General features: G+C 45.2%; 1 protein-coding gene across 1 annotated transcript; it reads left to right on the top strand.

Annotated features, from left to right (window-relative positions):
* The first annotated feature begins 3,214 nt into the window (after positions 1-3,214).
* On the top strand, positions 3,215-24,457 carry KDELR2 (KDEL endoplasmic reticulum protein retention receptor 2). Its single transcript, XM_058157571.1, has 5 exons — positions 3,215-3,437; positions 13,219-13,319; positions 15,428-15,586; positions 16,507-16,759; positions 22,163-24,457. Exons 1-5 carry the CDS (start codon positions 3,347-3,349, stop codon positions 22,195-22,197), a joined length of 639 nt encoding a protein of 212 aa, XP_058013554.1. The 5' UTR covers positions 3,215-3,346; the 3' UTR covers positions 22,198-24,457.
* The last annotated feature ends 1,421 nt before the right edge of the window (positions 24,458-25,878 follow it).

A 25,878-nucleotide genomic window follows, 5' to 3' on the forward strand; every position in this document is an offset into this window, starting at 1 on the left:
AAGGATGGAAGGCTGAGTCAATCTTGGGCCTGGTGTGACTAGAACCTGCAGTAATTGCAGGCAGCTGCTGTTAATAACAGACTGCATTAGCAATCTGAGCCACAGAGGCCTCAGAGGTGGGTTTCAGCAGGTTCTGACCAGTTTTGGAGAACCGGTAGAGGAAATTTTGAGTAGTTCGGAGAATTGGTAGTAAAAATGCTGACTGGCCCCACCCCCATCTATTCTCTGCCTCCCAAGTCCCAGCTGATCGGGTGGAAATGGGGATTTTGCAGTAACCTTCCCCTGGAATGGGGGAGGGAATGAAGATTTTACAGTATCCTTCCCCTGCCACGCCCACCCAGCAATGCCACGCCCACCAAGCCGCGCCCACAGAACCGGTAGTAAAAAAATTTGCAATCTGCCACTGGTTCAATTGGTGTTATTGCAGGAAGCTGCAATTTCTTGATGTGTTTGTAAAATTCTTGGACATGGTACCAAGTGCCCCGATGACAATGGGTATCACTATTACGTTTATTATTATTATTATTATTATTATTATTATTATTATTATTATTATTATTATTATTGACTTCACACATTGTGATTATTGAGTATGATCTTGGGAACCTCTCAAATCAATGTTCTTTGAACTTACATTGTGTTGTTTTTATGAGGTAGCGATATATGCGCTGGGAACAGAGTAGTAGAACAGCAGAATTCAAGAAGGGGTGGTTTTCTTCAGATTTAAGTGATCCCAGCTGAGTCGCGCGATCATCAGAGGCTTTTTTTTTTTTACTTTTAAAAGCATTTTTTCAGCCGAAGAAAAAATGCTTTTAAAAGTAAAAAACAACAACCCTCTGATGATCGCGCAGCTCAGCTGGGCATGGCGGGGGGGGGGGCAGGGATTTTTGCTACCGAACCATCGGGCGATCTGGTCCGAACTGGGAGCATTTCCCCCCTGGCCCAGAAGCCGAAAATGGCGGGAGGGTGGGGGGCTGATGTGCGGGCAGGGCTTCAACAACATTCGCTGTGTAAGACACACAGACATTTCCATCCACTTTTAGTGGAAGGGGGGGGGAATGTGTCTTATACTCTGAAAAATACAGTATCCGTATTTCTATCACATTATTCTTACCTTGATTTTTTCCCCCCCGCCAGAAGTTTCCCAGCTGACATTGCGAAGTTGGAGGAATGGCCTTTCGAAACACCTGCTCGATGTTTGAAGAATTAAAATAATGCCTTTTTTAAAAAAAAAACTGGGGGAATCGGTCAGTTCCAGGAATGCATTCAATATTTGCAAGCATCTTACATTCACGGAGGCAAAAAAAAAAAAGTCTGTTGAAGCACTGAAAAACTTTCCTAAAAGAATATCAATAGCTTTTATTTTAGATGAACTTAGAAGATGACTGCGCAAGCATTACTTGTTTAAAACCGCTCAGTGCAGGAATGTAACTTTTGATTCAAATGTTGAAATATCAAGTTTTGGAATGGGGGTACTTCCTGTTCAGACTATTGGCAGAATTTAGGCTTACAGAGAATCAAAGAGATGGCCTTGAAGGCAAGGAGAGGCCATTAAGCAGAACTAAGTCGCAGAAGGGAAGAATTTAAAGCGGTGCCGCTCTTCCCATTATTATTTTTATTTGTTCAAGGGTTTTCTTTCTTGAAAAATACATTATTTATGTTAGCATCTAATGGATTTAATAGTTATTTTAACTTGGTTCAAGGCAAGTAGTGCTCGAGTTACAGCCATTCATTAAACAGGTAATAGAATTCTTTACGATCCTCAGTTGCAATGTCCCCAGTCATGTGACCAAAATTTGGGTGCTTGACAAACTGGCATGTATTTTTGATTGCAAGCATCCCGTGATCATTTGTGACCTTCGCAACTGGTTTCCAACAACCAAAGTCAACCGGGCAACCTAGATTCATGGAAACAATTGCACAATTCACTTGGCAACAGAAATTCTGGTCTCAGTTGCATTCCTAAGTCAAGGATCACCTGTAAATATTCTGCAAATGTGTCCAGCTTACTTTTTAATATGATGACTATCAATAAATATAACCGATACAAAGGAAAACTCTGTTGGGATCCCGGATGATTGTTAAAAAGTGGGCAGGGGTCCTTAGAGAAATTGGTCCATATCAATGAAGACAAGTTCTGGGCTGCCTTATCCATTTAGGGCAGGTTTTTAATTTTGCACAGGGGTGAATGGATGGATGGATGGTAGGTAGGTAGATAGATGACAGATAGAGATAGATAGATAGATATGATAGATAGATAGATAAGAGATAATTGATGGATGGATGGAGGGTAGGTAGGTAGACAGACAGATAGATAGATTGATAGATGTAGATTGATAGATGGATGGATGGATGGTAAGTAGGTAGACAGAGATAAATAGATAGATATGATAGATGGTATATAAGAGATGATGGATGGATGGTAGGTAGATAGATGATATAGATGATAGGCAGATATAGAGATGGATGAATGGATGGAGGGTAGGTAGGTAGGTAGATTGATAGATGGTAGATAGATAGAGAATGATAGATGTAGATTGATAGGTTGATGGATGGTAGGTAGGTAGATAGATGATAGGCAGATATAAAGATAGGAAGGAGAAATAATTCATATAGATGATATACAAATACAGATAGATAAATACAGATAAGAGACACGGATGGATGGATAGATGATGGATGGACATACAGGCAGTTAATAGTTTACATAGGTAGGTGATAGAAGATAGGTAGGTAGATAAGTAGATAGATAAATAGATAGATAGATGATAGATAGATAGATAGATAGACAGATAGACTTAGATGAATGGATGGATGAACGTTACATAGAAGAAATGACAGTAGGTAAGTAGAGTGGGCGCCACGTGTGACTTCAGACAGCCGGCGGCGGCAGAGCCGCATGCGCAGTCGACAGTAGGTTTTTTTTAAAAAAATGGGTGGCTTGAGTCGACCGTCGTCGCGCCTGCGCAAAGCCGGCCTGCTCCAAAGCCAAGTCAGACGCATGCGTCTGTGGGGTGGTTGTGTGTGAAGCAAAGGAGGCAAGAGAAAGCGGTTGGCTGAGGTCAACGGCCGCCGTTGCGGTTCTCCGCGCGTGCGCCCAAGCGGCGTTGCCGGCTGGGTGTGAGTGGGCGTGTGGGCGTGGCCGCCTCCTTTGCCCCGCCCCGGGAGGTGGGGTATGTGTGTGTGAGGTGGATGGGCGGAGCGCTTTTTTCCCGGCGTGCCCCGCGCCCGCGCTGGCTGTCTCTGGCCACGTCCCCGGGCCACGTCGCTCGGTGCCCGCTGCGCGCTCGCCATCTTCGCCGCCTCGGTCCCCGGTTCCTCTCCTCCTGCCGCAGCCGCCGCCGCTATGAACATCTTCCGCCTCACCGGGGACCTCTCCCACTTGGCGGCCATCATCATCCTGCTGCTGAAGATCTGGAAGACCCGCTCGTGCGCCGGTGCGTGGGGAGGGAGGAAGGGACGGGGGTCGCGTCGAGGCCTCCCTCGGGGATATAGGTGGGGAGGGTCCCCGGGGCCCTTGTTGGGCCCTGGGAGCCTGCTGGGGCTCTCAGGAGGCCGACCCCGCCCCTTTTGAGTGGGGGTCGTTTAGAGGAGAGGAGGAGAAGTGGGAGGGGTCCTCCCGGGAGGAGGGGTCAGGAAGGGTTGGGAGGGGTCGTTTAAGAGGGAGGAGTGGGGGTTGCGCCCCCTCCTGGGGCAGGTTGGGAAAAGGTGGGGAGGGTCGTTTAAAGGAATGGAGGGGTCTTTAGAGGGGTGGGAGTGGGGGTGCTCCCTCACCTGGGGGGTCAGGAAAAGATGGGAGGGGTCCTTTAGAGGAGGAGGCTGGGAGGGGCCTTTAGAGGGGAGTGGGGAGCGCTCCTCCACCTGAGGGGTTTGGGAAAAGGTGGAAGGGGTCGTTTAGAGGAGAGGTGTGGGTGGGAAGGGCTGGGAGGGGGGCCTTTTGATGGGTGGTAGTGGGGGGTGCTCCCCCATCTGGGGGGCGGAGTTGGGAAAAAGTGGGAGAGGGTCGTTTAGAGGGGAGGGAGTGGGTAATGCTCTCCCTTTGGGGGGTTTGAGAAGAATTGGGAGGGGGTCTCCCCCCCATTCTTGTGTCCGGCTGCAGATTGGGTTAGTTGGGGATGGGAGTGATTTGGGGGGGCGGGTCTCGCCTTAGGGTTAGGTTCCCTCTCAATCTTGGCTTTCCCCCACTGTCCCCCCACATGTATGTGGGGTTAGTCAGAAGGGACCTGTTGCTTGTTTTGGGGTGAGGATCCCTGACACTTCTGAGATCAGATATATATATAGGTAAGGGGTCTCCTGCTTGAGCAGGGGGTTGGATTACTAGAAGACCTCCAAGTTCTCATCCAGCTCTATTCTGATTGATTGATCCCTTGCAGGGTTGTGGAAGGGGGAGGGGGAAGAATCCCCTTGCTTGCATCTTCCATGTGGGGGCCCCAGGACTCGTCTCCACTCCCACTCCTGTAATGTGGGGTTGGAGGGAGAAGAAATTTCAGTGAGGGTTGGTTGAGAGCTTTTCATGGGGGGGGGGCCTCTGCATCTTGAGGGTTGGAGGTGTGTGTCTCCTGGGAGGGATTGTTTGTAGATTCCCTCCCCCCACCAACCAATAATTATTCCTCCTGTCCCCAGCTGGACTTTGCATTCTGGAAAGGAGCAGGGTTTCTCAACCCTGACCGATTGAAGATGGGTGGACTTCAAGCAGCCAAGGTCGAGAAACCCCAACTTTAGGAATGGGGCGGGGGAGATGCCTCTTAAATTATCCGTGGTGGGTCAGTTGAGTTTGCGTGCGGAGGGAGGGTTAGGTGAAAGGAGGGCAAATGGTACATTTGCTCAGTTTTCCTGTTTGTGACAATCCAGGGTGGATGGGTTCCTGCGTTTAGTTAAGTCATTACTTGGTCTCTGAGATGCATCATATATAGCTAATAAATATAAAGAGGGGGTCCTCTTGTGGGTGCATTAGATGAGGGAGAAGTTGCAAAAAAAAGAGATATTTGGAGGTGCTAAGTGATAGGGCTTATTGAAATGATTTAATGTAGCTTAAGAAAAAAGATTGAAGCTCCCAATTAACATTAGGAAGAGAGATTCAAATTCCCAGTATGATTTTTGAATAATCTTAGACTTTTCTCAGTTTAAGCCTCTCTCTCCCAGAATTCGTGTGAGAATTGGAGTCAGTGTGAATTGTCAGTTCTAAAGATTAAGATTCAGTGTCTTATAGAAAATGGGTTGGGTATCCCTATCACTATACAGAATTATCTCTCTTTATTTTGAAGTCCGAAGAGGTGTTCCTTTTAAAACCTATGCTGCATTGGGAATCGGTTAGGACTCTGATCCTAAAAAACAGGCACAGAGAAAAAATATAGGGCAATCTAGAAATATCTTTAAAGATATTTCTACAGTTTGTCTATATCACATTTTTAACGGCAGAGAGCTGTCAACTTATTACCCTGTGGAAACCACCGAGACCTTTTCCCTTGGGTACTACAAAGGAAAAACCGATGTAGGAAGATCTCGTGGGAATTAACCGGGAAGAGAAATATTACTGCTTTTTTAATTTCTTGCTCTGTATCACAGAGCTCCTATACTTTTAATTGAAACTGAAGATGATTGAATCCAGAGACTCAGAAAGGGGTCAAAAATCTAGGCAGGCTACTAAAAATATCCTGAAAGGTTTACTTGAAAAGCAATTGGAAATAAGAAGGGCAGGGAATAACCTTTGTGGATTAAAAGGGTATTTTAATGGGGCAGGGATATGTTCTACCTGAATTGTACTTTTATATTAGCATAGAAAGACGACCTGCGATGAACTCATCTCCGACAGAGTTATATCCCAGTGTTGCTTTGTTTGTTTTTGCTGTGAAACCAGAAAAATAAAATCAATCTTTCAGGGCTAAGTGATCCCACATGCCTCTTATCCCTCATGGAACGAATGTGCCAAAACGCAATGAATGGACTTAGGGAGGAAAAAAAAACCCAAGCAGAAGTTCGAGAGTTGTGTGCAATGTTGGGCCCCACCCATTCTCCGTTTAGTGGTCGGTCGCTTGCAAGAGCAGAACGATCTGGGTTTCCTGCTGACTTTGTCAGGCCGAAATCCCCCCCGGGGCCTGAATTTGCTCCGGAGGAGCCCTTCCATATAAAAAAGGCTTGGTTTCTTTTGCCCGTGAAGGGGTTAAGAGCGGTGATCCAGCTCCGACACAACGGAGGTTTTTCCTTTGCCTGGCCCTGCAAAACCGCTGTTGGAAATTGGAAAGCCAACCTAAATCCCAGCTCGAAAGAATAGGCTTTCAATTGGAAGGCCTGAGTTAGTCTGACGTGGCAGCTGGGAAGAAGGTGTGGTGAACAGAACGGCTTGGGAAAGGGACTTTCTATACTTTATAATCTCCTTTCTCCGCAGAAAAGCCAAAATCTGATTGGGGAAGAGATGGATGTTTGTCATCCGTTTCCTCCCAAGAAACCGAATGCCACCTTCTCTCTCTCTTATTTTTTTGAGAGTAACTTTATTGCTGATAATCGGAAATAAATAGCCTGGGAATAGGCCTCTGATTCCATTTTTGCACGAGCATTTTAAGCATTTTCACGCTTTGGGGTTCTTCTGCAAACACACCACCTTACTAAAATCTGAAGCGCTGCCGGTTTGTTTGTTTAACTCAAATCCGAGCCTTGACACTGAACTGTGTCCTGTCCTGTCTCCAGGCTAGTCCTGGTTGCAGACCGTGCTTTGACCCCTGGCGAGCAAGCTCAGCACTTTTTGAAGAGGGAGATTAAAAAGAATGAAATGCCACGCGGCTGAAATAAATCAAGTCTTCTTTGGCGTTTTATTGGAAGAGGATTTTTTTTTTTTTAAAGCCGGGACTTGCATTATTGTGGAGAAGGGGGCAGACCCTGAAACAGCCACGTGTGGCCTTATAGGAGAAAGGACCATTGAGACATTGGACTCCTGTCACATGCTTTGAACTATAGGTGTTTTTTTTTGTTTTGTTTTTTTGCAGCCTGGGAACAGCTGAGATTTAAGGGAAGGCTAGCCTCTCTTTACAAATCATAAGCTGTTCCATTTTAACAATAGTTGTGTTGTTGACCCATTGCTGTTCACTTTTTTCCCTATGTTAATTGTGGCTTTTTAGAATAGAATAGAATAGAATAGAATAGAATAGAATTCTTTATTGGCCAAGTGCAATTGGACACATAAGGAATTCGTCTTTGGTGCAGACGCTCTCAGTGTACATAAAAAGACAAGATATATTTGTCAAGAATCATAAGATGCAACACTTAATGATAGTCATAGGGTACAAATAAGCAATCAGGAAACAATATCAATATAAATCGTAAGGATACAAGCAACAAAGTTACAGTCATACAGTCATAAGTGGGAGGAGATGGGTGATGGGAACAATGAGAAGATTAATAGTAATAGTAGTGCAGACTTAGTGAATAGCTTGACAGTGTTGAGGGAATTATTTGTTTAGCAGAGTGATGGCCTTCGGGGAAAAAACTATCCTTGTGTCTAGTAGTTCTGGTGTGCAGTGCTCTATAGCGTCGTTTTGAGGGTAGAAGTTGAAACAATTTATGTCCAGGATGCGAGGGGTCTTTTGGTGTCATCAAATATTAAAACAGTGAGAGCAAATGTAATTTGGGTCTTTTCATCCTTATATCCATGGGGAGGCGGGGAAAGGCACAGTGCAGAAAATTATTTCTGCAAAAGAAACTATCACAAGCAACACCCCAAGGGGGTTGGGGAGACTTCAGAGCCCATGATTCTTAGCTAGGATGAACAGGGGCTGCTGGGGTGAATGGGAATTGTGGTAGTTGAATTGGAAGGAGCTGGTCGGAGAAAATTCTTGGGCTTTGTTGGACGATTTGCATAGGCTGTTTCTTTTTATAAATGATGCAAGTTATCTTTGGAAGTCCAATTCGTGGAAGCATTTGGGAAGTAGAAAATTGTGACTGTTGTTTTTCTGTTTGCTTGCTATTCTTCTCTGGAATACTTTGAAATGCAACATTAACATTTGGAGGCACTTGGGTGAAATGTGAATTAGTTACATTGAAGTTAATTGTATTCCTTAGTTACCTTAAAGCAAATTGGCAACAGCCGGCTACACACAGACCTTCAAGAGCAACTAAAGAGGGGAGAAAAACAAATTCTTTGAAGACTTTTGATCTTATTTATGCAGGCTTTCGAATCTAAAACATTAATCTGTCAAGAAACATAACTAGTGGGATGAGACAAAGTCAATAGATTGCCCAGTTCTGAGCCATAGGAAGGTGTTTTAAGAAAGAAAGAAAAAAAGATAATGGACATAATCTTAATGGATAAGTGACATATTCTTTAATCTACTGCTTTGTTGTTGTTTTTAAATAACAAATATATAATGAGAGACTTCAAGGGAGCACATTTTACAGAAAAGCAAAATGATCAAAATTTATATATATTGTCAAAAAATGAAGTAGAAAACAGGACTGGTGATGTGGAGGAATATTTTGACTTTTCACATCACATTAAACTATAGTTTGTTCAGCCATTGTCAAAACCCCCTACTTAAAGCAATACTATCACCATTTAGTAGCTATGTCCATTCATCACTCTAAACCAGTGATGGCTAACCTTTTTGCCATCACGTGCCAGGAAAGGGAGGGGCCGTGGGCACGCGCACCCACACCCATAATTCTATGCGCCCCATGCATGCGTGTGTCACCCCCCCCCCCGGCACATGATGGCCCAGTAGGCCCGTTTTTCTCTCTCACCTGGCTCCAGAGCCTCTCTTTGAGTCTGGGGAGGGCGAAAACAGCCTTTCCCACCCCCAGACCCCTCCAGAGGCCAGAAACGGTCCGTTTACCAACTTCCGGTTGGACAGGACATGACATTTTTTGCTGTCCCCAGCCTCCAGAGACTCCTAGAGGGCCTGGGGAGTGGGGAAGGCTGTTTTTGCCCTCCCCAGACTCATAGGGAAGCTCTGGAGCCAGGTGAGAGAAAAACTGGACTTCCCCACCACCACCCAGGCCCTCTGGAGGCAGGAAACAGCCTGTTTCCCTACATCTGGAGCTGAGCTCACGTGCCCACTGATATGGCTATGCGTGCCATGGGTTCGCCATCACAGTTCTAAACCAATGTTTCTCACTCTCAGCAACTTTTAAGATGGGTGGACTACAACTCCTCACAATTCATGCCTGCTGGGGAATTCTGGGAGTTGAAGTCCACGCTCTTAAAGTCGTTAAGAAACACTGCCCTAAGCAAAAGACTAGGAAACCAACATTTTGGGTTTGGCTCATGCTCAATGTGAGTTCTAAGCTCATAAACTGGAGTTTTCTGGGCTGTAAATCTTTCCCAGCCACAGAGCTGCGTGGTTTAACCAAGGCCTTTTATCCATTGGATTGTGCCATTCCCAAACGGCCTCTTGGCTTAGTGTTTTACTGACTGAAAACATTATCCAAGCTTTGGTACACGTAGTCCTCAACTTCTGACAAAGCCAACGGGGAATCCAGATTCACTTAACAACCGTGTTATTAACAGTTGCAGTGATTCACTTAGCAACTGTGGCAAGCAAGTTGGTAAAATGGGGCAAAGCTGTCTTAACAACCGTCTCGCTTAGGAACAGAAGCGTTGGGCTCAATTGTGGTCGTAAGTCGAGGGCTACCTGTTTACAGGTAGGTGTAGAATCAACGGCTAGGCCTTATCTTCTCCAGCACATTAAAAAAAAAAAAAAAAGGAGGTCCACCGTTTGCTGAAATACGCAGCATTTATGGTTTTGGAAGTTGTGTTGACAGGAAGGCTGCACGCCCGGCAGCCCTGATCAATGGAGCATGTGAGCCCACATTATGTTCAGTTAATGGGGCATGTATTGCAGTTGACACCTGCTTTCCTGGCAAGGGAGGTGTTGCCTTTGCAGAATTGTGGTGCACAATTCTCTCATGTGGTGGGAAAAAAAGGTGCGTGTGTCTGTTTAAACACCTCGCTTATCAGGTTGCGGCTGCGAAGCCATCCGGATTCAAGGTGCTTTAGAGCACTAGTGTGTGAAAAATCCCGTGCGCTTTGCGCTTTCATAGGGCCAGGAGCTGCTGCTTCGAGAAACCGCCAACAGATGTAACACAAAAGCACCTTTTCACCTTCAAATCCAGATTGTTGCGCATCTTCCCTAAATGTGCCAACTCTCAGTGGGCACATTTAGTCATGGAGGGATTCCTGGTTAAAAAAAATGACACTTTGGGGAAGGGTTCACCAACCTTTCGGGCCTCAGGGACCACTAAATTCATAATTTTAAATCCCGCGGACCACTAATATGATCTGCCTAATGACCAGCTGAGTGGGCGGGGCTAGGTGGTCATGTGACTGAGTGGGTATGGCCAACTTGATGTCACTCACTACTCGCCCCTCCCCTCCCAGCCACTCCTTGCCTGTCCGCCCCGGCTCCTTAAGGCTGTCGTGTCCCACTCCTCCGCTGACGGCCGGGTCAGGGAAATCCGAATCAGGCGTGCCTCTGCAGCTCTGCCAAAGTCCTAGCAAAGTTCTCAAGGCAGGCAGGAGACCAGAAAGTGACTTCAGCAAGATATATTAGACTTTGCCTGACTCAGAGAATGCCAGAAAGCAGATCCTTTATATAGGCCATGGGGTGTGGCTCCATGACTCAGCACTTATCCAGGCCTGCCCCTTCCTTCCTTCTGTCGCCGCCGCCTATCAATTCTTCTGACGCGAGGGTCACTCCAGTCTGCAGCTGTTGGCAATTGACCTTCCTCAGGCTCACATGCTATGGGGGAGGGGGAGGGGTCTAGTTGCTCCGTTTGCCTGGGCATGGAGCCAGAGCTGGGGGCTGGAGGTACTTCTTCCTCCTCAGCCTGTCTGGGCATGGAGCCAGGGCTGGGGCCGGGAGGCATACTAGGACATTCCTCAGCGTTCGGAAGCAGATAAGAAGGCCCCGGCTGCGGTGAAAGCGGGCGAGACACAACAGAGGCCCCAGAAGGAAGCAGTTGTTGGAGCTCAGCAGCCACCAGGAGAAAGAGTTGGCAAAACAGCTGGCTTAGTTCAAATTGGATCTGACCGAGAAGGAGGCTCGGCAGAAGCAGCTCACTGAGGACTAGGAGCATAGGTTTTCCAAGGAGAGGGAAGACCTGTGGGAGTGCAAGGCCAGGGACCAGCGCCTGGAGGCTCAGCGAGTTGAGATGGTCAGCCAGTTCCAGGCCACTGGAACAAGGCCCTCCAGCTCTTCGCCACCAGCGGCGCTTCCCTCCAGCCTTCGGCCAAAGCCCTGCACCAGGAGGCCGAAGGAGACCCCAAGTTGGAAGGGAACAGTATTCTGTGTACCTTTGGCGTTGAGTCATGCCGGTCACATGATCTCAGAGACATCTTCGGACAGCGCTGGCCTTTCGGCTTTGAAACGGAGATGAGCACCGCCCCCTAGAGTAAGGAACGACTAGCACATATGTGTGAGGGGAACCTTACACACCTTGAGTTTCATGGCTGCTGTTTTTTCTGCCTAAACCCTTGACTGACACAGAAAGTACAAGCTAAAACTGCATTGGTTGTCACCGAAGGCTGTGGTTTACCCTGGGCTAAGTAGGCAATCGTTGAAACTCCCATAGCAGATTTTGTTACTCGGCACTGAATGATGTGGTTTGTGCAACACGATTGCCTTGGCTTAGGCGGGGTTAGATGTTTGGCGGTTTCTGCCTTCGGAAGTCCAGCCCTTTCACTCCAGCTTACGGCGAGCCAGATCAATGCGCTCCATTCATGTTACGAGATCAGGAAAAAGAGCAGTTGTGGTCCAGAGTTAAGAGTTAAGGGTTTGGGGTGCATCCAGCTAGCAATTCTTGTTTGTTTGGAGTCATGTATGGCAAGAGACCCGAAAACCAGCTGGCTGGTGGGAGGTGTGCGCACATGCGCGGTGGAGCTAGGGCGACTGCTTGCATGCCTGCAGAAATGGCTCCTTTCTTGTGCCACCTGTGGCAGACATGTCATAGGTTCACCATCATGGCCTTAGGGTCAGACTGCAGGAAGAGAACCATCCTGAAACCTTAACTCAGTTGAAAAAGTGATCGGGGAGAATATTTGTACCCCGGGGTTGAACTGAGGGGTCTTTGGTGTGCTCTGAGCTTGGTTGGTTCCTTGCAGGTGTTTCATTACCCAACTAGGTAACATCATCAATGCTAGATGTTATCATCTAGTTTGGTAATGAAACCCCATTGTCTTCCTCTTCCTCCCCCCCCCTCTTCTTCCTTGTCCTCATGCAAACCCCAGTCCGATGATTCCTTGAGAGAGAGACCGATTGGTCTAAAAGTCACCTAGGCAGCTTCCATGCCTAAGACAAGTCAATAAATGATTCCAAATTGACTGCCAGTACCACTGGGCCAGCTACTTTTTCATTCATCTCATCTGCCCTGGGCTCTTCTTTACGAAGTCTTTTTAAAGAAAGGTCTATGGAGATTCTCGATCACCCAGGTCATGGTTGTCCCAAAGGTGCTTTTTCAAAAAAATAAATAAATGAAGATTTAACCCTTTCAACAGAGTGCCCTGATGGACTGCAAGTTTAGAATGGAATTGAAATGAAATTGAAAAGCGTAACAACTGAACAAGAATTTCAAAAGTGCTTTTTTCCCCTCCCCCTCCAGGAACAAAAACCAATCCGGTTGCCTTTTTAAAAAAGCACATTTTGAGACGGGTATGATCTGGATCAGGGGTCTCCAACCTTGGTCCCTTTAAGACATGTGGACTTCAACTCCCAGAGTCCCTCAGCCAGCTTTGCTGGCTGAGGGACTCTGGGAGTTGAAGTCCACAAGTCTTAAAGGGACCAAGGTTGGAGACCCCTGATCTGGATAATTAAAAATCTCTGTAGACATTTAACCAAACAAGAAGCATTTCACTAATAGTAACACATACAGAGTTTCCCACCTTGAGGCTTTTAAAAAATTGGATGGACAGGTTCTTTCGATAAACTTTGGTTTGGGGACAATAAAATGCCCTTGCCTAATTCAAGTTTTTAGGACAAAGATCATCCTCTTTTAATGACCCCATAGTCCCTTGCGGAGGGTGGAGTCTGGGTAACTGAATGGAACTGAGTGTTTACTAGCTGGATGCCCTTCTTATCGCCAATGCAGAGTTTTTTTCAGCAGATAATATGCTCATTGTGCCCGGAGAGAGAAATATCCGCCTCTACCTGGGATCGAACTCACAAGTCTTTAGGACAAAGATAAATAGCACAGTTTTGGTTTTTAAAGACTACTGTTGTTTTTAATTTGCTCTAGGTATATCTGGGAAAAGTCAGCTTCTGTTTGCACTGGTCTTCACTACTCGATACCTGGACCTCTTCACTTCGTTCATTTCACTTTATAACACTTCTATGAAGGTACAGTATACCGCATAAGTAAGCGGCCTACAAGCCATTACAGGGAGTTCTTGACTTACGGCCGTTCGTTGAAGTGACCGTTCAGAACGGAAGAAGCTTCTTGGATGAGAAGCGAAACGTTTTCAAGGGGAACCCACCCCCAAGAAAGTCCAGTTGCCTTTTAGAAAAATTCCTTTGGGAGCGGCCCACAAACATACCCCTCCCCCTTCCTGTGTTTCTTCATCAAGCTAGGAGCAGATAGAGGGGTTTCGTGAGTCAGCTTTGACATGCCAACCCTCCAGGAGAGAGATAAGCCTAGGCAAGAAAACCATACACAAATTTACATCAACATTACATAGAAGCCCCTAATCTCCCATTTCTATTTGGGTCGGATACCTAGCATGGAATCTATGAAGAAGTCTAGAGGCCCTGACGTATTTTGTCACTTCCCATTCTGCTAAGGCAGTGATGGATAACCTTTTTGTCTTTGCGTGCCAAAAGCAAGGGGGGCGCGGAGGGGGTGTCAACCGGTTGGGAGCTGCACACACATGCGCAGTTCAATGAAAAATTGGAAGACAATTTTCTTTTTTGCTGCTGAACTGCCACATATTTTAACTGGGAAAGTTGGGAGGGGGTTATTGTTGGAGCGGTAGAAAGTTAGTCATAACAACATTCCTTATTCAAGGACATCCTGCGTCTGATGGAGACTGCCTGAAGATTGTCTCCAATTGAGTGTGAAGAGTTGATTGGACAATGTGGTGAACTTGTGGGTTTGGGGCAGGGCTGTCCACATCTTTACCTGGTAGCCTTAGAACAAATGTCACTTCTTGACGCTTTCTTGGCATTTGCAAAACCTGTCCCTCATTTTAAACCTCTGCCTGGAACAAAACAACCAAAGAAGGTGCCGAAAAACAAGGTTGGAAAATCCAAGAAAGGAAATTGAATCTCGCTTTTTTTTTAATGATCTCCATCAATCGCTAACTTTTGTTTGGAGATAGGATAAAAAATTTTATTCTTTATTGGCCAAGTGTGATTGAACACAAGGAATTTGTCTTCGGCGCATAAGCTCTCAGTGTACATTAAAAAAAAAACATTCATCAAGAATCATAAGATCCGAGGTGGTATTCAGCTGGTTCGTATCGGTTCGGACGAACCGGTAGTAGAGATCGCTGGTGGGCCCGCCTACCCGCCCCAGCTCACTGACGTCCTATTTAGGCACATTTCTAGGCCAGGCGTGCGAGCAAGCTAAGCGTAAATCGTAAAGATACAAGCCAAAAGGTTATAGTCATAAGTAGGAGGAGATAGGTAATAGGAAGGATGAGAAGAATCATCATAATACAGTCCTAGTAAATAGTTTGACAGTGTTGTGGGAATAGGAATGTTTTGACCTTTTATTTATTTTTATTTTATTTTATTTACATTTTACCCCGCCCTTCTCCGAAGACTCAGGGCGGCTTACACTATTTTAAGCAATAGTCTTCATCCTATTTGTATATAATATACAAAGTCAACTTATTGCCCCCAACAATCTGGGTCCTCATTTTACCTACCTTATAAAGGATGGAAGGCTGAGTCAACCTTGGGCCTGGTGGGACTTGAACCTGCAATAATTGCAGGCAGCTGTTGTTAATAGCAGGCTGTTTAGCAGCCTGCGCCACTCAAGGACCCACTCAAGGACCTTGAAGTGGCTTTTTACCCAGCTCTGGGCTTGAATAGTATTGGACCACTGATCAAAAATGCTTTGAAAGAACCTGTTCAGGGAATGACGTGAGAAGTGCCTAAGATTGCACAGAGGCTGTGATTAAACAGGTCGCTCTCTCATCTGTCCTCTGGTCATCAAACGCCAAGAATCCTGGATCAAACCGATAACATTTGACTGTGGAAATGGGTGGCTTATCTGTAATTGTTGATTCATTTATCTCACAAGAGTTTGAGCTCCCTGTCTAGTTGGGGAACTCGCGGTCAGAGTTCAGAGGCGATTAAAGCTGTTGTCTCTTGCTGAGCAAACGAGGGGAAGGCGCCTCCGCTCCAAACAATTGGCAAAGGTTCCTTTCCCCACCCGCAAAATGTTTGTCCTTCCTCCCGGTGGATCAACCTGGGTAACCCCTCTGGGTCTCTCTTCCTTCCAGCTGATCTACATTGCTTGCGCATACGCTACAGTCTACCTGATCTACATGAAATTCAAGGCCACCTACGACGGGAATCACGATACCTTCAGAATTGAGTTTCTTGTGGTCCCCGTCGGCGGGCTGTCCTTCCTGGTCAATCATGATTTCTCTTCTCTGGAGGTAAGTTCAGAACGCGGCAGCGTTTGCGTTGACCACCAATGCAAGAAGACACTGGTTAATTTTTAAATGCACATACACACACACACACGCACACCCGCACACACACACCAGGGAAGGAAGACTTTTGCTGGCCTTTCTCTCCAAATTCACCCCAGCTTCAATTGGGGTTGTGCACTTCCTCATTTGAGCCCTATAGTTTAACTGAATTCAAGAGAACTTCCTCCCAACCTACATACAGGGATTGCTGCTTTAGTCACTCAGATGCTTATTTCCTTAAATATTGGGAAAGTGAGTTTGTCTTTTGTTCTCCTTCCCTCTCTTCCTCTCCCTCTGTCTCCATCTCTCTCTCTCTCTCTCCATCTGTCTCTGTCTCTCCCTCCTCTCTCTCTCTGTCTCTCTCCCTCTCCTCTCTCCACCTCTCTTTCTCTTTCTCTCCCCTCCTCTGTCTCTCTCTCCCTCCCCTCTCTCTGTCTCTATCTCTGTCTCTCCCTCCCTCTCTCTTACTTGAGAAGCATTTGGTGCCATCTGGAGGACTCAACAAGATCTACAATTTAAACACTTTAAAAAGGTACCATGGTGTAGATGCATGTTGTATTCTAACTCGGGAGTCTCCAAGCTTGGCAACTTTTAATTGTTAATGTTTCCTGTTCCACTGATTAATTGTTCTAACCGTCAGGAAGTTTCTCCTCAATTCCAGGTTGCAACTGATCCAGGTGGGATCAGTTTCCACCCGTTGCTTCTTGTCCTGCCCTCAGGTGCTTTAGAGAATAGGTTGACCCCCCCCTTCTTCGTGGCAGCCCCTGAGATATTGGAACCCTGCTATCATGTCTCCCCTGGTCCTTCTTTTCATCAAACTAGACATACCCAGCAAGGATTCTGGAGAAGCATATGGTTTAAACGTCTGTGTTTTATGGTTTCAGATCTTGTGGACTTTCTCCATCTATTTGGAGTCCGTGGCGATTCTTCCCCAGCTTTTTATGATCAGTAAAACTGGGGAAGCGGAGACCATTACTACTCACTATCTCTTCTTCCTGGGCCTCTACCGTGCCTTGTACCTGATGAACTGGATTTGGCGTTACTATTTTGAGGGGTTCTTTGACCTCATAGCCGTGGTGGCTGGGGTGGTCCAGACCATTCTGTACTGCGACTTCTTCTATTTGTATGTTACAAAAGGTAAGAGACGCACGGTAACACATAATTGTGACAGTGTTTCTCAATCTTAGCAACTTTAAGATGAATGGACTTCAACTCCCAGAATTCCCCAGCCAGCTATGCTCAATGCTGGGAGTTGAAGTCCCCTTGCCTTAAAGTTGCTAAGGTTCAGAAACGCTGCATTAGGATTGTTCTGTCCTCCCTCGCCTCCGTCCGAATGATGGCTTAATTAGCTGTCACTATCAGCTCTGGCAGCAAAATAGCCAGCGTCTGCCAAGGACCTCCGTTATCTTCCACAACGCTGGTGAGTCACAAACTTCAGCTCTTAATCAGTGGATTTGCCTGTTACAAAGAGACACAGCAGCTCTGGCTGCCTTTTATATCCTGTGGGGTTTGGCTCCATGACTCAGCACTTCCTAGGCCTGCCCCACCTTTGCTTCTGTTGTTCCCTCCTCTCCTGCCTACAAAACCAAGCCTGATTGCCGTCAGCTGGGTTGGAAGGTGTGGCCTGGGGTGGGGGGAAGAGTCAGGGGAGGGAGGCCTCGTTATCTCTTCCACCTGGCCTGTTTCTGGCTCCTGGAGCTGAGCCAGGCAAGCCGGTGCTCCCGAGGTAAGTCCTGACGGCCCTTCCCCCTCACTGTCCAAATCACTTTCTGGCAGCAGGCAAGGACGAACAATGTAGCATCTTTCCTCAATTTGATAGCTTGGGGTTGTGTTGGACTCCAGCTCTCATCATTCCCCGTGGCGGCAGATGCTGGGAATTATAGTCCTGCTCACCTACAGGGCACCATGATGGAAAACGGAAATCTAGTTCCCTCCAGTATGTTTCCATGATACCTTATATGGCTCACATTAAAACTTCATCAAAGTAAGAATGGGCGTAGACCAATATTTCTCAACTTCGGCAACTTTTAAGATGGGTGGACTTCAATTCCCAGAATTGAGCTGGCTGGAGGATTCTGGGAGTTGAAGTCCACCCATCATAAAGTTGGCAAAAACTGGTCTAGACTTTTCTAGATCTCATTTTCAAATGCAATAAACTGCAGGGATCCACCCCCACACCCCATGTCTCCTGTATCACTCTACAACTTTATAGATCACGATCCTTCAAAAATCACTGTTTTTGACAACTGCAGTTTACAAATAAACCCACATTAACCCACAAATCAATAAATCGGGCCATGAAATAGCTGGGAGAAAAGTTGGACAATAGTTTGAATAGTAATTTTTCCCTTTCTCATTTGGGTTCTTGTGTGTATGCAAACACACTGTCTACAAACAAGTCTAGTTCTTTTTTAATGCAGTACATTTTTACGCACGCTAGGTTTGCATTAAAGTAGCTTGGAAATGGGTGGACTTTTGCTGACTCTTCCTTGTATGACTTTGGGCTGGTCACCCTATTTCCTCCATGGCTTAGGACCGGGTTACTTATGGGACCGCCTACTGCCACCGTTTGCCTCCCACCGACCTGTGCGCTCTCAGGGAGAGGGACTCCTTAGGGTGCCGTCAGCCAAGCAATGTCCCTTCTCTGTGGGGGCTCCTACACTATGGAACGAGCTTCCCCCTGGACTTCGGCAACTTCCGGACCTTCGGACCTTTCGCTGCGAGCTTAAGACCTATTTATTTATCCATGCGGGACTGGCATAGAATTTTAGTTGTTTTAGGGTTTAAAATTTTTATATTAGGTTTTGGGATTTTAAAAGTATTTTTAGATTGGGCTAATTTAAATAAGTTTTTTAATTATACTTTATTCTGTATGTATTTGATTGTTGTTTTTATTTTGCCTATTCACCGCCCTGAGTCCTTCGGGAGAAGGGCGGTATAAAAATTAAAATATTACTATTATTATTACTACTACTACTACTACTACTACTACTACTACTACTACTACTACTATTATTATTATTATTATTATTATTATTATTATTATTATTATTATTCCACCTTGTCAGCCTTCAGGTCTGGGATGATGATGATGATAATAATAATAATAATAACAATAATAATAACAACAACAACAACAACAACAATAATAATAATAATAATAATAATAATAATATAATTTTTATACCGCCCTTCTCCCGAAGGACTCAGGGCGGTTCACAGCCAGATAAAAACCAACAATAAATAGATACAATACAAATAAAAACACTAATAAAAAACTTATTAAATTTAGCCCCTAAGTTAAAATACATTAAACCATAAAACCCCATTTAAAATTACGAATAATAATACTAATTCTATGCCAGTCCTGCGTGGAAGAATAAATATGTCTTCAGCTCGCGGCGGAAGGTCCGGAGATCAGGAAGTTGACGAAGTCCTGGGGGAAGCTCGTTCCAGAGGGTGGGGGCCCCCACAGAGAAGGATTAGATTGGGAGATACATCTCCATAAGTTTAGCATCCTGGGTAATTTGAATATTTTCCATGTCCCAAAGGTGCTTTTTTTTTCTTCAAGAGGCAACTGGACTTTCTGGTTTTTCTTTGAAGATGTTTTGCTTCTCATCCAAGGAGCTTCTTCAGCTCTGAGATGGCATGCACGCCTGCCTCCCGCCAGCTGGGTTTTGGTCTCTGCTGCGCACACGTGGGTGTGTGTGGGCGATCGCATGTATGTGCACGGGGCACATGCATGGGGCATGTGCAGGGGGGCACGTGCACATGGGCGGGGTGGGGCGCATGGGCGGGCGTGCATTGCATTTTGGGGGTTTGGGCGCAAGCACGGGCTTTGGGCACTCAGTCCGGAAAGGGTTAGCCATCACTGGCCTAGATGGTAGGGAATGGAAGGATTTTTTTTTTAATTTGCATTTATATCCCGCCCTTCTCCAAAGACTCAGGGCGGCTTACACTATATTAGCAATAGTCTTCATCCTATTTATATATATTTATATACAAAGTCAACTTATTGCCCCCAACAATCTGGGTCCTCATTTTACCTACCTTATAAAGGATGGAAGGCTGAGTCAACCTTGGGCCTGGTGGGACTTGAACTTGCAGTAATTGCAAGCAGCTGTGTTAATAACTGAGCCACAGAGGCCCCAGTTAGTCATTTGCATCCTTTTAAAGAGTCTTGGAGGCCACCTGGAGGTTTGTCTGTGTTCTCAGGGTCACCTGAGTGGTGCAAATGGGTGCAGAGCCTTCTTGGAACTGCTGCAGATAAACTCCAAACAGCCTCAATGACTCTAAAAAGGATGCAAATGACCAGCTGTCTGCAAGGAATATAAACCCTTCCGTTCCCCATGATTCAGTCAGAGCTGAAGAAGCTTCTTGGATGAGAAGTGAAACATCTTCCAAGAAAAACCAGAAAGTCCAGTTGCCTCTCGAAAAAAGCACCTTTGGGACAACCATGACCTGGATGACGGAGAATCTCCATAGAAGATTTTCCCTCAATTCATTTTGAAAATAAATTGACCTGACTTCTGGTCTTGGCTACCAATGTATTTCCTATAGAAAGGGATGGAGTGGGTACCATAATTTTTCGGAAGGACCTAAGCCTAAAATTACTTTGCAAATGTTGAGGGCGCAGCGAATGCCTTCCTGTATACAAAATGTGATAATGGAACCGGTTCTCCCAGTTGGATGGCTTCATTTGCCATCCCCGTACATAACTTAATTCCGCAAAATATACCTATAATCCACAGGCAGGGATATATTTTAAAAGGGAAGGAAATTCAACACCTTAAGACTGGCTCACTTGAGGAAATGTAGCTTCAGCCCCAAACAAAAAAATAGGGATTGAGAGCCTGATACCCCCAAGATTGCCCAGTTTTAGAGAGCTGAAGAAATGCAGACAAAGTAGATGTGGGCGTCACTTCCATCCTGCAAGCCGGAATACATGTGCTCAACCTCTCAAATTGGCATAATTCTTCCTGGTTCATAAGCAAGGCTTTGAGAGAGCGGCTGGTTCAAGATTTACTCATGGAATTCAGTTTGCGGTTGCTAAGCAAGGGTGACTTATAATTTTTATTCAACTATCCACTACATATCCTTTCTATTTCCTTATGGCTGCTCTCTATGTCGTACAAGGAAGGATTTTGTTTGCAATGAAAATACAGGTAGTCCTCGCTTAACAAGTGGTAGTGGGCTTGCGTAAGGATTGCAGCGTTTGCTTACTGACTGCTACCAAAAAAAAGGTGGTAAAATTTGGTCAGTCATGCTTGTTGACTGGAATGGCTTATGCCTGTAATTCCAAGCATAATTACAGCATAACTAAGGACTATTTCTACAAGAGAATTTCCCTGTCGTAAGTTGAGGACTACCTATAGAAGATAATTCCTCTGTCGTAAGTCGGGGACCAACTGCATGAGAGAATTCCCCTGTTGTAAGTTGAAGAGTACCTACAGAAAATAATTCCCCTGTTATAAGTCAAGTAGAAGAGAATTTCCCTGTCTTAAGTCAAGGACTACAAGAGAATTCCCATCATGTCAAGGACTTCCTGTAGAAGAGAATTCACGTCGTATATCGGGGACTACCTGAAGAAAAGAATTGTGTTGCAAGTTGAGGACCAACTGCATGAGAGAATTCCCTTGTCATAAATCAAGGATTACCAGTAGAGAATTCCCTGTTGTAAGTTGAAGAGTACCTACAGAAAATAATTCCCTGTTATAAGTCAAGTAGAAGAGAATTTCCCTGTCTTAAGTCAAGGACTACAAGAGAATTCCCATCATGTCAAGGACTTCCTGTAGAAGAGAATTCACGTCGTATATCGGGGACTACCTGAAGAAAAGAATTGTGTTGCAAGTTGAGGACCAACTGCATGAGAGAATTCCCTTGTCATAAATCAAGGATTACCAGTAGAGAATTCCCCTCTCGTAAGTCGAGGACTACTTGAAGAAGAGAATTATGTATGTAAGTTGAGGACTAACTGAATGAGAAGAATTCCCTTGTCATAAGTCAAGGGCTATAAGAGAATTCCCGTCATAAGTCAAAGGCTACCTGTAGATGAGATTTTCTCCTGGATGTCAGGGCTCCGACGAATGTTCTAATTAACTCACGAGCCTCAAGCCAAGTTTCTAAAGAAATCCAGTTATTTATTAGGAGCAACATGTCAGCAGCTTCTCAAGTGTAGTCAACTCTGCCGCACTGGCTCAACTATGATCCTGTTTCCCCCCCCTCCTCTCAGGCCGTGTCATAAATCACATTCTCCAATGAGGCACTTTCGCAGGCTGTAGAAACTACGCCTCACAAACTGGCTCTGGTAATCTGAGATTATGCGTGGAATGTGCTTGTGAGCATGGCTGCTGAACCGATGCTCCGACAGATCTCCCCCCCCTCCCCTTTTGCCCATGACAACCCAGAGAGCAGACTAGAAATGCTTTGCGAGTTGACAACTGCCGCTGTGCTACGCAAACCGCAACCGTGCTTTGGATGCGGGACAGCATGGATATCTGTGTTGAACTGATCTTGTTTTCCCCTTTTTTTGCATTCCAGTGCTCAAAGGGAAGAAGCTGAGTTTGCCAGCCTAAAGTGCCAAGGGTGCTCCATCCTGGATGCGTAGAGAGAACAATCCCGACCATTAAGAGGTTGAAGATGCTTAAACAGATGGCCTCCAGCCCTCTTCTTGCAGAGAGACCCCCGTGGGGGGAGGGGGGGGCCTCTGTAGGTCCAGAGAACCAAATGACTTCTGTTGGATGCATCTTGCCTTTTTTTTCCTTCCCCCCCCCTCTTTTTTTATTACTATGTATAAAGATTTTTTACACGAGAGAAACTTAATACCGTGTGGATTTAATTCAGCGTGTAGTTTCAAATTGGAGTAGTTCCAAAAACAGTGATTTTTTTGTTTTTTTGTTTGGGTGGGTAGGTTTGTGGGATCCTTGGGGATCCAGGAATCAGCGCAAAACACTTCTTTTTCCCCCCCCAAAAAAAGATTTCCTGTCAATGGCTGAATGATTTTTGGCGCACACAGGCCTGGGGCTGATAGACGGATGGTAACTCCCTCCCTCTTTCCTCGTTCGATTTCAAATTTGTTTCCACTGTATTTATTTTCCTTTTGGTTCCTCCTCCTCCTCCAAACCTGGAGTGTTTTTTTGTGTGGCCTGAAACCCAAACAGCGTCGTCGGAAAACGCTCGTGGAAAAAGGGTGTCACGTTTTTTCCCCCAGAAATATACCTTCAACGGCTCATTTTACTTTTTCTTCTCCATAAAAAGATGCTTCCATAGGTAGCATCTATTCATAAATACTCCCCTTCTACTACTACTCTTCACCTCCCGAAGACCTGAATTAAGACTGTTGGGTGCCAATTCGTCAGGTTTGGGGGTTTTTTCCCCCGCCTCCTAATTTAACGGTTTTGCAGCAGCGCATTCCTGTTTGCATGTGCCCCAGTCAGACTAAAATTATTCTGCAATTTTTGAAGGGTGAGCGTGTGTGTATTTCTAAACCCATTTTCTATTGACAGCAGCAGCGTTCACCCCACCCCTGCAGTCATCGTGGGGTTGAAATCATCCATAGGTGGCAATTTTTAACGGTGTCTCCATCTTTTTTAATAACAAAGTCCTTTTACAAGTAAAACGTCTTTGTTTAAGCTTTTCCACCAATTTTAGAACGTGCCAGTTTTTGGATGATCAGTTGTTCCTTTTATAGACTTGGTTTCCTGAATCGGCTGCACCAGATCCTCTTCTCTAGCTTTCCTTCTTCTTTTTTTTTTTACTGAATTCTGTTGCATGATTTATCCTGTGTTACCATCCTCAATAAACATTTTATGAAGTGGTTCTCCATTGTGGTCGTCTCCAACAATGCTCCCGCACCCCCCTATCCGGGGGTGCAATCGCTCTCCATGTCAACCTCCTTGGAAAAGTTCAGATCAGGGCTGGGTTACATCTTCATTGTACGATTAAAGGCAGCTTCCTTCTTCTATCTGCAGAATAGACATAGCTTTGAAATTGTAAAAACGTTGGCAGTATTTTTATTTTTTAAATGACAAGAGCTGCAAAGAAAATGTATAGAATGGAGCGAAGTGATTTTTTTAAAGCTAGTTCTTTCATAAAATAGCCGGAGCAGAAAGTTTTTATGAAATGTAGAAGTCTTACATATTTTATGTGATCGTCTCTCTCACCAGTAGGGAAAGAAGAGAGCAAATAATTATTAATTACGGCCTTCAGATCATTGGCATAATGGGTTTCAAATGAAGATGCTGACAGCATTGTCTTCTCCCATCGCCCAATCCTTTCATAAACTGAAGGAAGCAATGATGATGTGGGCGAAGAGATAAAAGAACTGTGCAAATAAAGTAGGAAAAATAAGAAAAAAATATTTGAATAGTTGACATTGCAAAAAGGGTCACTCATCCCCAGGAAGTCCTTGACTTGCAACCATTCGTTTAGTAACCGTTTGCAGTTGCAACGGCACTAAAGGGACGTCGTTCAATTGGTTCTTGCCGCTGAAACCGTTGCTACATTTTTGTGGTCACGTGATCAAAATTTGGGCACCTGGCAACCGGCATTTATGATGGCTGCCAACGTTCCAAGGTCACATGATCAACATTTCTGACCCTCTCCCAAGCTGGTTTCCGACAAGCAAAGTCAATGGAGGAAGCTGGGTTAGCTTAACTGGCAAAAAGGCCGTAAAATCTGATGCAACTCACCTAACCGCCTGCTCAGCAACAGGAATTCTGGTCATAAGTCAAGGACTACCTGGAGAAAGGAAGCCCCTCAGCTCAAGCCTTGCTTTTATTTTGTGCATGTATAATTTTCTGTTCCAAATATATATATATATTTTTCTCACTCTTATCGCTGTGTCTTATTCCTGTAATGCATGGTTTGGGCCTTGGAGAGGTTCCTAGGATGGACTGCACCTCATATGGAAAGGTGTAATTAGCTGAAGGAAAAGAGGCAATTCGTTGAAAAGACCTTTTTACAATCCTTGCGGCATTTAATTCTGCCTCAATGAATCTTAATTAAGAATAGCATCCCAATATCGCCGGAGTTTTTCAGAAACTTCTGCCTTTATGAATCCATGATGATAAAACAAAATATTTCCATAAACTCTGTTGAGCCCAGATAGAGATGATTCGGTTAGATGCCTGTATTGAATCCAAAGCTCTTTTAACTCTTTTTAACACACAACCGGTCCATCAGCTCCACTAATGCAAAAAATAACTTGATTTGCAAACCCGCCCAGCCATGAAATGGGCAGCCATAATAATAAAAATGTATGAATCGGAATGCTTTGATCCAGAGTCGATTAGAACTTGGTTTTGTGGTTGTATATATTGCTCTAGCATCAGTTCTTAGAAGTTGGACCAGGATATTGTGAAGCCACCCTGATGGAAGATACAACACAATGACACAACTTCAAAGGCTTTCGAAGTATGAAAGATGTTTACCGTCATCCCTGATTTCCCTCCGTCCGCCCCCCAGCTAATCACCTCCCCTTCTGAAGAACTATATTCAAGCCACATTTTTTTCCTAGAACTAAGAAAAAACTTAAGTTCCTCCTTCCCTTGGATAAACTACACAAATGAAAATATTTATTTGGCCAAATCACAGGAAAACTGCTCTCAATGGGAAGTTTTAGCCAGGAAATCTTTATGCCCTAAATCTCCCCCCTCCTCCAAAACTTTGCAAAAGTTCAGGGTAGACTTCAAACCCTTGAACTCTTCTTCGGTTGGGGATTCTGGGAGTTGAAATCCACACCAGGGGTGAAATCCAGCAGGTTCTGGAGAACCGGTAGCGGAAATTTTGAGTAATTGGGAGAACTGGCAAATACCACCTCTAGCTGGCCCCAGAGTGGGGTGGGAATGGAGATTTTGCAATCTCCTTCCCCCAGGAGTGGGGTTGGAATGGAGATTTTGCAGTATCCTTCCCCTATCATGCCCACCAAGCTACGCCCACAGAACCAGCAGTAAAAAAAAAATTGGATTTCACCACTGGTCCACACCCCTTAAAATCCCCAAACTTGCAAAACACCGCCCTAATTTTAATCCCAATTCCTTACTCTTCTCTACCATTGGGGATGATCTGTTAAAACTAGGAGCGGAGGGAGGGGGGAAAAATCATGCAGAAGTTTGGGATGCCTGTTAAAGAGCATCATTTTGTTACCCCCAAGAGGATGACATCAAGCGGTACTCCCACTACACTACAGGGTTCTCCATTGCCATTCCCTGGGTACCGAATCCACCTCGCACCTTTACAGGCGAATAACTCAGCAA

The sequence above is a fragment of the Ahaetulla prasina genome, chromosome 14 (assembly GCF_028640845.1).
Source record: "Ahaetulla prasina isolate Xishuangbanna chromosome 14, ASM2864084v1, whole genome shotgun sequence".
NCBI classification, from domain to species: Eukaryota; Metazoa; Chordata; class Lepidosauria; order Squamata; family Colubridae; genus Ahaetulla; species Ahaetulla prasina.

Excerpts from the sequence above, each read along its gene's own strand:
- KDELR2 (XM_058157571.1), top strand. The coding sequence starts at position 3,347 with ATGAACATCTTCCGCCTCACCGGGGACCTCTCCCACTTGGCGGCCATC. Across the intron at positions 3,438-13,218 it reads GAAGACCCGCTCGTGCGCCG|GTATATCTGGGAAAAGTCAG; the intron begins GTGCGTGGGGAG and ends AATTTGCTCTAG. Across the intron at positions 13,320-15,427 it reads TTTATAACACTTCTATGAAG|CTGATCTACATTGCTTGCGC; the intron begins GTACAGTATACC and ends TCTTCCTTCCAG.